This window comes from Corvus hawaiiensis, chromosome 3 (genome assembly GCF_020740725.1).
Source record: "Corvus hawaiiensis isolate bCorHaw1 chromosome 3, bCorHaw1.pri.cur, whole genome shotgun sequence".
Classification (NCBI taxonomy): domain Eukaryota; kingdom Metazoa; phylum Chordata; class Aves; order Passeriformes; family Corvidae; genus Corvus; species Corvus hawaiiensis.
The window spans coordinates 61,493,682-61,507,223 of NC_063215.1; the positions used below are offsets into that span (position 1 = coordinate 61,493,682).

The 13,542-nt window shown below is 40.2% G+C and overlaps 1 protein-coding gene across 5 annotated transcripts in view; it reads right to left on the bottom strand.

Moving 5' to 3' along the window:
- IPCEF1 (interaction protein for cytohesin exchange factors 1) overlaps nt 1–13,542 on the bottom strand; it is an 84,061-nt gene that overhangs the window by 39,034 nt on the left and 31,485 nt on the right. For 2 of the 5 annotated variants that reach the window (XM_048299872.1, XM_048299871.1), the window contains exons 2-4: nt 8,786–8,836; nt 2,648–2,684; nt 1,812–1,981 (exon numbers count right to left, since the gene is read on the bottom strand). In XM_048299872.1, coding sequence (XP_048155829.1) covers nt 1,812–1,981; nt 2,648–2,684; nt 8,786–8,809 — 231 coding nt within the window. In that variant the 5' untranslated portion in view covers nt 8,810–8,836. Of the gene's footprint in view, nt 1–1,811; nt 1,982–2,453; nt 2,610–2,647; nt 2,820–8,785; nt 8,837–13,542 lie in introns of those variants that run through there. The other 3 variants (XM_048299870.1, XM_048299869.1, XM_048299873.1) reach the window with 2 other exon arrangements.

Consider the following 13,542-nt stretch of genomic DNA (forward strand, 5'->3'; position numbering starts at 1 on the left):
GGATGACTGCTGTCTAGGAGCACTGGGACCAGCATGATCATGGTTTCTCTGGATCTCAGGAGTGGAATTTAACCTGGCCAAAACAACTGAAAGAAGAGGAGGAATTTGCACCTCTCCCCCATCACCCTTCTCTTCCCAGAGGCAAATTTTTCATAGTCTTGCCTTTTCATTTCCTCCCAGCTTGATTACTCCTCTGGATTACTCCTTTCTGATACTTTCCATGTCTAAAAAGACACCTCAGCCAGCCAGCTCACCTTTCTTAAAATGGCTGGCCGGAAGTATAACTGCAAATACAGATTTATAACAGACAATATTAATAAGGTTTTGCAACGTATTAATGCTGCTGATTAGAATATCTGCCAGGCCATGTCCTTCAAACAGAGATATTGTAAGCATTAGGGAAAAAAGTGCCTTTTAAAACTTTTTTTTATCTAATTTTTCTATTTCTTTGCTTTCTCTTATGCATGTATTTAACTTAGTCTTGAAAGAAATCTATATCAGACTACCACAACATCATAAAACAACAGCCCAAGACTAGCAGAGTTGCTTTCATTTTACCTCAAAAAGAAATAGCTAATATCATCTTGAAGTACCAGTCAAAGTTTTTATTCTGATTTTAAAAAAGCAAACAAAAAAAATATCTCTCTCTCTCACATACACACACAAGCAAACAAAAAACCCCACCAAAAAACACTAACACTATACCCACAACTGAAGGGAGAATGTGACATACTCTACATGAGTAAAGCTTTGTTTAGGGTATGAGGATTTTTTTAAATGGCTTAAACTATTTTATTTATTCCCTGAGACTGTTAGCAACATTTTTAATGAGGATTATTGCAATGGAAATAAACAAGTGGAAACAGCCCAGATTGCCTTTGATTTTTTTTTAAATGCTCTAAGAATTAATAAGGGTTCCTTTAATCTTTCATCCTTTGCTGTGCCTGGGACATGCTGATTTCCAGAGCAGCTAATTTGCATTTAGAGAACCTCATGTCCATCCACAATTCAACACTGAAGCTGCTGACTTTCAACCTATGTTTTTGCTGGCATACCCTAATTCTCTTCACACCCTAATTCTGGGCTCTGTCACGCCATCATTTGAATGTGTTAAGAGCTTTTTAGAGGTAGCAGTGCCAGACAGCAAAGTGAACAGAATAATTATATCTGAATCTTCCTAGGATGGGCAAGACACCCTCTCTGCCCAATCAAACAAGCCCAGAGTAAAGCCAGCTGCCCTCTACCATTTGAAAGGAAAAAAGAAAAGAAAGAAAGAAAGAAAAAAAAATAGAAAGAAAAAAAAGGAAAAAAATTAAATAGGAAAAAAAAAGAAAAATATTGAAAACAAAAGAAAAAGAAACCAAGCAGACAAATAAAAAGAATAATCTCAGTGTGGAAAGGGATGGAAAAAGAAACAGGAGAGACATTTCTGAAAATTAAATTAATAAGAAATGAAGAAACATTCCTGTTTTGAGTTTTTATAGCAAGTGTTTGCAAATTGCCTATACCCAGGAAAATATTTCTCAAATTCAAGTGCCACCAGAGCCTTCAAAGAGCAGCTCTTTACAGGGCAAAAGAGACAGCAAGTTAACATTTCACAAGTACTTGCTGAACTAGAAAACACATTGTTTTCTGCATATTTCACATTCACATAGACACTTCCCAGATCACAAGAAGTGCCAGGACTGAGAAATAAACCCAGTTATTTGTACTCCTCCGGGGTGCACCTAAATTGTGACCCCAGCTTCCCTCCCTTCTCTCAGCAGATGCTGTTTGTCTGGCACCCAGAGCTGGATGTACGCTGTACTCACCAGCTGACTGCTGTACCAATACAGTGATGACTCCTTTAGCACACACCAGAACTTTTTCCATTTGTTGCCAATGAAAGCTCCTTTTTCCTTCTTTTTGTAGAGCCATCCTTGACAATCAGCTTGCCCCAGCTCTTTGCACGATATCCTCCGTCGGCTCATTATAAAGAACCCTGTGCCATTAAAAATAAGTGTTGTGCTTGCTTAAAAGTGCAGTTCCAGGAAAGATGTTGCTGCCAATTAAAGATATCATCCTTACTGAGGAATCTCAGCAAGTCACCCAAGCATAGCTTAAAACATACTTAGAAGTCACTCAGTTTTATAATGGCTGTGACAGTAACACACATTCATTTGAAAGGCATGCTGATGTTCAGGAATAAAACAGTAAACTGTAGATAATGCAGATAGTAATTAATGCTAAGATAACCATAAATGAGTTTTTGCAAATTAAAAATACAGCCTTTGATCCTTTTAAGAGAAGCACGCATATATTTTCCCTCACACAGCTGCACTGAAAAGAATACATCTATTTAAGTCAGCTAGAGAAAACTATTATGCCAAGTACATGAAAACCACTAGTGTGTTCATCTGTGCAGGCAGCTGATTCTACCTCACTGATTTCCAGCTTTGATTCAATTAACATACCACAAGGATTTAGTCCAAAGGAACAGCCCGTTGTCATTTTTCTCAGAATCAGTGTAAGAATCAGTGGAGATAAAAAGCAGCTTTTCACCAGCTGAGTAGCAGTACAAAATCCTCACCCTCCCAAGAATAAGACATACTAAGCAAATAACAAAAGAGGAATCCAGGAGAGAAAAGAAAAAACAATCTCTCATTACCTTGACTTTTCTTTTTTGCCTTCTGACGCAAAGGAACCTGTAAGAAATGCAGGAAGGAAAGAAAAGAGGAAATTTCAGATTGTGTTGCAACATTTGTGTAGAAAGGGGAGGGGGAAGCTAGAGAAGGACGTGTGGTGATGCTGGTGGTATATGCAGGATGGAAACGCATAACCCACTCACTGCTGAAGGGACGTGAGCAGCTGAAGCAAAAAACGTGTTAATTAAAATTGATGTATATCTAGTTGAGCAAGAGCAAATGCAACTCTATTACATGTGTCTACCTACTAGTGCTTCCTGTTTCACATCCACAGGCAGCTTCTACTTTGCTGTGTTTGCCTGAATTGTTATCTGTGTTTTGAAGTTAAAAATTAAAAGTTAAAACTCCAGTATTTCAATGCTTCATTACACTCCACAAGGGGGATTTACAAACATGGAGAGATTAAAATACATGCCAGGTGACTGATAATTATTTAGCTCATTCTATGAAATCTTGAAAAAGAAAAAAAAAATTGGTCTTCACCTTTGCCTTTTTTTATTTAATGCAGAACATGTATTTTACCCTATGAAAGTGTTTCATAATATTTCTTAAGAAAAAAAATCACACAAAATATATGGACATTTTAGTCACTGCAAAAATAACACAATTGAATTTATTTACGCATTTGCAGTCTGCATATTTCATCCCGCATAAACACATAGAAAATGAAACTAAAAGAGAAGACCAACAAACAACAAAAAAGCAGGTAATGGAAAATGGAAGGTATTCCTTTTGGAGTCAATTCTCCCCAGACAGGCTGGTTGGTTGTGTGACTGCAGACAAGGTACTTGACTTCTCTTTGCCTCAACCTTTCCTTCTCTAGTGTGGGAACTAAAGTATTCACCTTTTTCTATTTTTAGGAAGGGTTTGAAGCTGCCAGATGACAAATGCTGGATAAAGTGACGTATGATTTAATATGCTGGCCACAATGTTGCTATGCAAAGCCGGTAGCTACCTGATCCACTGCAGAGCTACGCTATGAACATCCCTAATGTAGCCCCTCTGCCTCACCAGCCAGCTTCTTGGGGAAACAAAACCCCACTTCACATTTGTCTTGAAAAATTTGATAGCTCTTCTCACAGGCAAACTGAAGGTGAGTAAAGCTAGATCGTCTGCAAACAATGATAGAAGAGACCACTGTCACCAGTATTTACAAGAGCTACAACTTTTTGAAGCAGGGATCTCTGCAGCGTGTATCACAGAGCACAGAACCATGGATCGCAGCCCTGTGCTTATCTGGTGCCTATTTGACATGACCTGAACAACACTCCTGTGGGAGGCTTTACAAGGCATGAATAATCCCAGACTCCTGCTTAATCACTGAGTATTCTTTTTCCCTTTTTCCCTTATTTTTTTTTTTTAATTCTACCACTCTCTCTCTCACACTATTCTCCATGACAACACACAAAGAAAAGCAATAAGAAAACACATCAGCTGTATTAGAGGCTCTGCTATTTCCCCATCCTATATAGGCCACCCTTCATGTCTTCATTCGGGAGAAAGTATTACCCTATTTAGGACACATGGAAATAATAAACGGCCTCAGGGAATCAATGGGTCACACAAACTAGTTACTTTCCTTTAGAGCTATCCAAAATGCTATTAAGAAAAACAAATACGAATCAGGTCTCCTGGCCCAAAAAACTGTGTAGCAAAGCAACATCACATCTTTGCCATGATACTATATTGGGGTCATTTCATCTCTAACTGATGCCTTTCCCTGGTCTTAAAATCAAGAGGCAAACATGGTTAAAGGGAAAAAGGGATTTTACCTTGGTATTTATTTAAAGGATCTTTAGGTGCACCATGTCTAGGTTGAATGCACCTCAATGCACACTCCCAAAAGATCTGGTATGACATTATAGGTCTTACTAATTAGCATATCTATCAAAAATTCCCCAATGAGAGACTCCAATGAGCCCCCCTCCCCAAGGAGCCTTCCCCTGGATGGTTCTATCTTAGTTTACAGAATGTGTTCTGGAGAGGACCTTGGGGTCTGGGGCACACTGATCCCTAGCTACAAAGCTTCTAAAATGTTTAGTCTCTCAGCTTAACAAACAAGTCCAAGAATGTAGGCAAAAAGCACTAAAGAATACAGAAGTTGTAAAAAGGTATAAAAGGGGTTTAAAAGAAAAGGCAAAAAATCATCATGGCATCATAACCAACATAAAATCATACAACAAGAAGAGCAATACTGAGACAGGATGTGGCTCTTTCTACACAACTGAGGAGGAAGTAATCTTTCCACTAACCTTGTTGACGATCTAAAGCAAAATAACATGGTCTATTGCTCATCTGTCAAGGAAGAGTTAATACCCATATTATGTAAGTCATCTGTTGGGGCCCACTTTATTATCAGACTGAGGCAAAAACTGATTACCAAGTAAGAGCTTGGGCTAGCTAAAAAAATTTATAAATTTACGTGTATTAATCTGTGGCAATGATGGTATCCTGCTGCAAGCTGATAGGGGTCATGAACCTACCCTCTTTTCTTCATATATTGTGGGAGGAGTTGGGAAATTGATGGTGGAAGGAAGAGCAGTTTCCCCACCCAGCACTGTATTTAGTTTTCCTGGATAAAATTAGTGGTAAATCTCTAACAAAATAACTGCTGAATGACATTTTTTAAATTAAGATACATTTCTTGTTGTCTTTCCAAGTATCCCTGAAAACTGAGGTAAATTTTCAACAAATTAGCACTAAGCCTGGAATTCTGCATTTTTCGTTGTGTTTTAGTGCTGTTCAGAAACCCAGCTTCATCCTGTAAAAAAATATGTGTTCTGCTCCATGCAAGAGAAAGCTCTAATCCCCAACTGCAGCAATAAAATCTGGCATGATTCACAAAATTGCCTTCTCAAATTTTGTTGATCTATAAACAAATAAAAAAACCCCCTCTTTCTCCAAAGCACAATGTTTGGAGTCAGATAGATATTCTATGAAATAAACAAACAGTTTTCAGTAAAACTGTTTTTCTCTCAAACCAATAGAAACCCTATATTTAAATGAATCTACCACAAAATTCATAAATGCCTCACCAGCACAGTTTGGATTCAATTTTCCATGTGAATACAACACATTAGCAAGTCTCCAGTGGCAAACCTTTACTCAAGAAGTAAATTAAAGTTTCCGTCACTGAAAACTCTTTTATAAAAGTCAATAATCTTTTATTGCAGTGAACCTGGGTGAGCGTTGATTAAGAGATACTTTAAAGTTTCACTCTTATAGAGATTCTTACCTGTGCAGAATAAAGAGAAAACTGTGGAAGGCAGAGTTGTTACCGATAAAACCAGGGGTATAACAGCAGATTCAGAGGTGAATGTACTGTAACTAGCAGACATAGTCACTGGAACAATCTGAAACTAAACCAAATGTCATGATTTTGCTTCTGACAATGGTGGATGTTTTCCTATCATTTTCAGTTTCCTGATGGAAAGTGATTTATTTCATTATCACAGGTTCAACTGAAAAACAAACCAAGAATGACAGATGTATTTCTATCTCTTCTTGTTACCAGGGAAGATCTGAGAGCAATAGTTCCGAGAAAGCTCTTTGATAACTGCAAAACACACACTTTTGTGCAAGACTGGCAATAGAGAGTAGGTTTCAATTGTTTTGGTATGCTTTGGTTTGCTAAGAACTGAACAGGAAGGGATAGTGATCCTGCAGAACAACACAGACTTCAAACTTGCTATCCATTACTCCTTCACTTGGCAAACACACCATGAATGAGTTGCAAAGGATTCTGTTCAACTGTGCACTGTTCACAGCCACTTCTGTGCCAGGCAGACTCCAGTGATGAACAAAAACATATGAGAGAAGCAACAACTTTAGCAGAGACTTCTGTCAATTTAGATGTCCTATTTTTCCACAGAATCACAGTATGATTAAGATTGAAGGGACTTCAAGAGGTCATCTAAGTCCACTCCTCACCTGCAACTGGTTTTCCAGGACCATTTCAGATAGCTTTTGCATTTCGCCAAGCACAGAGACTCCACAGAGTCTCTCTCTGGGCAACCTGTGACAGTACCCCGTCATCCTCACAGTAAAAAAGATTTTCTGATGTTCAGAGGAACCTCCTGTGTTTAAGTTTGTGCCCATCACTTCTAGTCCTGTCATTGGGCACCACTAAAAAGAATCATAGAATCATTAAGGTTGGAAAAGACCTGTAAGATCATAAAAGTCCAACCGTCAACTTAGCACCACCACCATGTTCACCGTTAAACCATATCCTCTTCTTTGCATGCTCCCTTCAGGTATTTAAACATATTGGTAAGAGCCCCCCTGCGCCAGTTCTCCAAGTTAAACCATCCCAGTTCACTGAGTCTTTCCTCATATCTTAGATGTACAGTCCCTTAATTACTCTTCTGGCCCTCCATCAGGCCTCTTCAGTATGTCATGTGTCTCTTATATTGAGAATCATTCCAGGGGTGGCCTCAGCAGCACTGAATAAATTATGACCTCCCTTGACCTGCTCTCAATACTTTGTCTAATGCAGCCAAAGATACCATTTACCTTCTGTGCCGCATAGGCACGTTGCTGGCTCATGATGTCCACCAAGACTCCCAGGTCCTTCTCTGCAAAGCTACTTTCCAGCTCTATGGCCCCCAGCATACACTGGTTTCCCCTGGTGGTACCACTTGTTCTCAAATGGAATAACAACAGGGGATAGAAGTCGGAAGGCTGGACAGGCTTTGGCAGTCTCTGCACAGCATCCTGTATCCTGGCCCCTCCCAGGCAGAAAACATCTCTAGATGGTTGGACAGGCCTACAGATGGGTCCTCTGTCCCTCACAACAGGGAGTCACCCACTGCAGGGTCTCACAATTTCTTCCTGGTAGACCTGCATGGTTTACAGTTGAGTGAACTAGGTCTTTGCTAGGGCACACATCTGGCTCCTCTTCAACTATGGGGACAGTCAGCCTGTTCTTAGATGAGGCAAGAGCTTCCTCTTGATACAAGAAGTCATCAACTTCCATCCTTACAATTCTCCAGAGGTTTTGCTTACTTTGATAGTGGGAGTAGACACTGCCTGTTTCTCCTCTGCAGATGGGGACTGATGGTCTTCAAGTGTTGTGTCTCAGAGAAGACCCCATCTCTCTCTCTTTCACTTTCTCTGATGCTGCACAGTCTGCACTCTTCCTTCCAAATCTCCTCCACTTGCCAGCACAGCTCCTTCAAGACTTCCTGCAGGGCCAAGAGACATCTCCCTTGGCCTCAGGGAGAGGTCCCTGACACCCCCTGAAGTCTGGGACTTGAAGGGCTGCAGACACTCTGTGTGGAAGCCTCTGCCTTAGCAGGGACAGTTGCTTCTGCACTTTCTGGGGAAACTGCCCTCTTACCACCGTGTCTAAGACTGTTACAGCCCCACTGTTTCAAGGGAGGCCCCTTATTTCATTCCTTCACACCCTGCTGCACAAACTGATGGCTCTGTTGGCTGCAGTCAGGGTAGGAGCCTCCCAAACACTGGTTAAAGGGCTCTTCTCCCTTTCTAATCAGAGGGAGCTGTGTCAAAGGCTCCAGGTGTCCTGGGTCAGGGGCAGCCTGCAAATTACCCAGGAATAAAAAATGGGGCGAAATAGGTATATGAGGCTGTTTCAGGGAAAAGAAAAAAAAAGGTCTACATGGAAAAGCAGGGCCTTTGGGCTAATATGAAAAAACAGTCTTCATGTCTCATGAAATTTGACTCCAAATGCATGAGTGAGAAGGCACCAAAGGCAGCTGTGATCAACAGTCATATTTTAGAGAGCTGTATTTTCTTTAATCTTCTTAAGGGTTAGACAGATGTGTGGCTAAGAAAACCCTTTGCTAAGCTCATGTATCTTATGTTACAGTTTTCTCATCCATTGAGAGGTAGGACTTGGGAGTGAGGGCACCCCTGGCACTAGGCACATGCAGTAGACTTCATTCTATCCTTAGAGCAGAATTGGGACAGCCTCACCACTTGGGCTGGCCCATAAGAAAGATCTTGTTTGGATACTGATGCTGTTCACACGTGCAATTCTTTTATGCTGTTCATGGTCTTCTATGACTGCAAGGGTACAATCCCTACATATGACCTCTTCAGATGATCAATAACTCTGGCATAACTTCAGTTATACTTACGAGAATATTGCCATCAGCTTCCATGAATGGTTTCAAGGCTTAGTGGAAAGGCTGTAAAAAGAGAAAGTTTTGTGTACTTAAGCTCTGTATTATGCTTTCATTTAACATAAATCTTGGCAGTACAGTAAAAAAATGCTTTAAAACATTTTGTCCTTCTAACTCTACCCTCCGAGTTCTTCCAGCCCCTAAAAAAAAAAACCTTTTCCAAAGACAATCCTATGTTATGTGAACTGATTTTACTCTTTTAGAAATCAACAAGCAGTAAGTAATATTAACTCAAAACTATCCAAGCTTATTTTTATGAAATAAACAGAATAAAGCTCATGGGTGTGGCCAGAGGTTTGCTTTTTTCTTGGTTGTGATGGGTTTTAGAGTTGGGTGGGACTGGGGGTTTTGGGGGTTTTTTGAGGAAATGCAGAGAGAATAAATAAACAAAACTGGGAGTGGATTATTTTTGTTCAATTTTGTCTTTACTCTGGAAGAAATCTGGAGGATTTGGCTTTCTTCTTTAGTTGAGTAATTCCCAGCATTTTCTGGGATTAAAACTTAGGTCACCTTCTAGTTCTCCTGAATGGGATGAAACCTCATACTGGACTACTTGTTTTATCATGGATTGAAATTTTCCTTTCTGGAGACCAAAATCTGCACAGTCCAACAGCAGACACTAGATTCTATTTTCCACAGACACACCAGGTTAGTAGGTATCCATTTAGGTGGCAGACCAGGTGATTTCATTTGGTTAAAACAAGCACTTGCCAGCTCCCTGGATGATTTTCCTTTGAGTAGTAGAATGGGCAGATGATGAGTTGGTGCAGTGTATAAGACAAATGAAAACACACCAGTGTTTTGGTGCCAGCAAAGTTCCTATAAAACTCACCCCTCTGCATGTGAAAGAATCATTGAGGAAGATGGGAGAGGATGCAAGACTCTGCTGAAGCAAGCAAGAAAGGATTTCCAGAAATAGAGCCACACTTCAGAAGGATTTCTAACTAGAACTTTTTCCTGTTACTAGAACCAGTTATTTAAGATATGTGCCACTCCTCATACATAATATTTGCCTTAGTTTGAAAATAAAATCTTAAAAAAGAAAATAAAAACCCACCTACTGGCTTCCAGCAATTTCAAACCAAAAATAGAAAGGCAAACAAATACGTATTTTTCTGGCTCCCAGCTGTTTCTGTTCAAAAGTAGAAAGAAGCACTTTCTATAAGTAGCTCAAGTTGGAGTAATATCATGATGAGGAGAGATGTTATGGCCAATAATTTCAAGGATGTTTAGAAATTATAGCTAGTACAAACAAGCAGAGGAAACACCTTGAGTTATACAAGCAAATTAACTTTGAGCCTCAAATACAGAGCAAGCAAGAAAGGGAACAACAGACCATATCACAGTAATTATTGTGACGTGGCCTTTTTCCTGTCATTTCTTCATTTCATGTGTGCCTTGGGTTTGGGGAGGAACTGCACAGCTTTGAATCAGACACAGTACCAGGAGCAAGAGGAGAAGCATTAGTTAATTGGCAAGGCAACGTTTCCTCCTGTGTTCTTTGTGCCAAAGGAGCTAAAATGGATTTCAGCTAACCCTTCTCAGTGACTTTAATGCAAACCTTTGTTTAGTTTCCAGAAACTGGATAAGCAGTCTTTGAGCCAGCACACAGTGTTCAAAAGCAGCATTGACTCCTGTCTCATTCTAGTTAAAGAGTATAATTTATTGTTCCCTGTGTAATGAAAGATATTTTAAAAATCACAGAGTCACTGCAGAAATAACTCTTAGACACTTAACCTGAGTTTGTTTCTCCTAAGTAAACCCAACCTGAGTGAGATTAGTTACTCTGTGAAATAGCATTAGGATTCTTATATCCACTCAAGTGTATTCAACTGTTGCAAAACTAACATTTCAGAAGGGCATAACCTGTTTATCTCTGCACTACAGTGAAATAAGTGATTCTTTTCAATTTTGTGCAGGTGCACTGTGGGAAAACTATCTCTCCTTTCTAAACAGTCTGAGGAATTAAGAGAAGGAGCTGAATAAATGTGGCCAGTCAGATAGAGCCAATCAATATCCACCTTACTGGATGGTCCAGCATGACTCTGCAGGGACTGTCTCTGGGAACCATGGCCCTCTGCCCCTCGATAACCCCTTGCACAGGCTGCATTTGGCATCCCCTGATGGGCAGTGCCCTCACTTTTCCCTCTGTGTGGTGGCAGTGGTCACACCATGGCAGCCCAGGGGCATGCTCAGGGCTGGCAGCTTTGCCAACAGAAGGACTTCTTCCCAGCCCACAAAGGCTACACCTGAACTCAGGAGCTTTGCAAGTCAGTGAGAGGTTTGTAAGAGACAACCCTTCCATTCATACCATCAGGTGTCCTGACTCCTAGCTGGAATAGCTGCAGCAGGAGAAGACTTGGCCCATTTCACAGCACTAGCAGTGCAATGTTACAGCCTGAAGACCTGTGTATATCCTTGTCGTGACTTAGGTGGTCATTGAATTTGAAGAGGGATGTCACCCTGAAAGGTGGGTGTGTGATTCTAGCCCTCTTCCTAAAACTCTCCATTTCCAACAAGATAAATTCTAGGCACAGAAGGCGAGGAAAACCCTCCAGCCTACAGATTAAGGTACCCACATGGAAGATATGCAACAGGACCAGTCTGCTGTAGTGGATGCTCAATTTGCTAAAATTGGATAGTGGAACAAACCAAAGAGAAAAAATTAAACACGGTAAATCCCCTCCCACTTCAGATGGCTTCAGAAACAATAAAACAAACTTGAATTTCTCATTTTCTGGAAGCTAAACTGCAATGGATATACTGAAGAAAAGCAAAGGGGATAGGTATACATTATCAGTTTGTAAACCTTATCTATATTTCTTTGGCTTTTCTTAGAGTTACCTGAACCACCTGATATAATTTCAGTCTGAACTGAATACAGTGTCAAATGTGGCTTCAGTTAAAAGATTTCTAAATCAAGTTCTTGAGGGCTTTTTTATTTTGATTTAACAACTATACTATAATATAGAACTATAAGTATCGATGAGCATAGTTTTACTGATCCCACCTCACTCTTGCTTTTTCAGGAAGAATAATAAACAAGTAGGTACATGAGCAATAGCTGATGCAACAAACGTGGAAACGTGATGGGTGTTTTGTCAGAAATATCTTGCAATCATAGATAGAGGTAGTCTGTTTGACTCATCATCTCTTCTGAAATACATAGAAATATCTCTGTGAAGGTCAAATGTAATCTGAAAGGGTGGAAAAAAGGGGGAAAGAAAGGAAAACATTGAGGTTCCAATGACTCTAATTGCAAAAATCAATCTTAATTCATTAGTAATATTCCTCTTGGGAAAATCAAAATCTACAAGGCCTTATTCTGTCTCTTACCAATTACAAGCTACAGTGAGTATGTCAATCTGCAATGATCATGGCATAAGCTTGCCAGACATGCCTTCCAGGCATCTCTCTGATGACATCCAGGGTGGACATATGCCTTCCTGCTTCTGAGCAAAATATTTGATACATGCAGTGTGACTCAGACTCTTTGTACTGCAGAAGCAACCAAAATGTGCATAGCTAAGCTCCTGTTCAGATGGTATTGACACAGAATACTCCAAAAGAAAATTTCTGTTTTACCAAGCACCAAGCCAAGGCTCTAGACAACCCAGAAAATAAGCTTTGAGTCTTCTGTTTATATTTCCCACACTGGTCACCTCTATGCTTTTCTGTCTATTTGGCTGTCTGCAGCAATCTGGGCTTCAATGTGCAATGAATTGACAGGCAATATGAAACTAGTGAGAGTGCTACAAAATTTCTCTTCCCAAAAATCAATGATTACTTAATCACATATTTCACCAGACGTTAGGAATAGCATTGCCCCAATTTACAGCAGCGCTTGAAGCACTGTCCTGTGGCAAGGAGACAGCCTTACATAATAGTCCTAAATTATCACACTACCTCTAACTGGGGTTCTTGCAACAATGCAGGGGAAAAATTATCACAGTGATTGCAAGCTCATAATTGTCCTTAGGCATACTAGAGATCAATTTAATCTGACAGAACCTTACCATTAACCACCAATTAGCCAGCTCTAGTCAGGTACTTAACTGGTTAATCAACTATCTAAATTGACTGCCTAACTTGTACAAGGAGTTTCTTGGTCTGCAGATTTTCTCTCACATGCAGGCTCACCAGGGAAGATGGATATTAAGGTGGTGCTTTGCCTCGGGGCAGTGACAAACAGACATTAAAGTCATTTTCACAAAAGTTCATGGACCTGTCCCATCCTGGATAAGGTTGCCCCACCCACCTTGGTCCCCATGACTTCATGTTTCCAATTCCAGATGAAACTACAGATTCACCATTAGCATCAGAAAGAGCAAGTCTATGAAAATATAGTCATAATTGTCAGAGAATACCTGCAGCTTTGGTCACAATGGATAACTTTAACCTTTTGAATATGCATTACACTTTGAAAAGATCAGAGGGTTCTTTTCACAGGCTTAGCAGCAAGAAACTGCATTTTTCATATCTAATACCTTTATATTTTATAATACCATTTGTTTTGAAATGCATTTGGAGTTACTCAATCCCCTCATGTGAAAGCAATTCAAAAAGATGACTTCTGACTCTGTTTGGGAGAAGGCCAGGAAAAACTGGAACAAAGTTCACTGCTCCTGTGTTGGAGACAGAAAGGGTCTGAGACATCGCTCTGCTTGGATCATGGCCAGGTCCTGTCAGCCCAGCTGGGAAGCCCAAGGGCA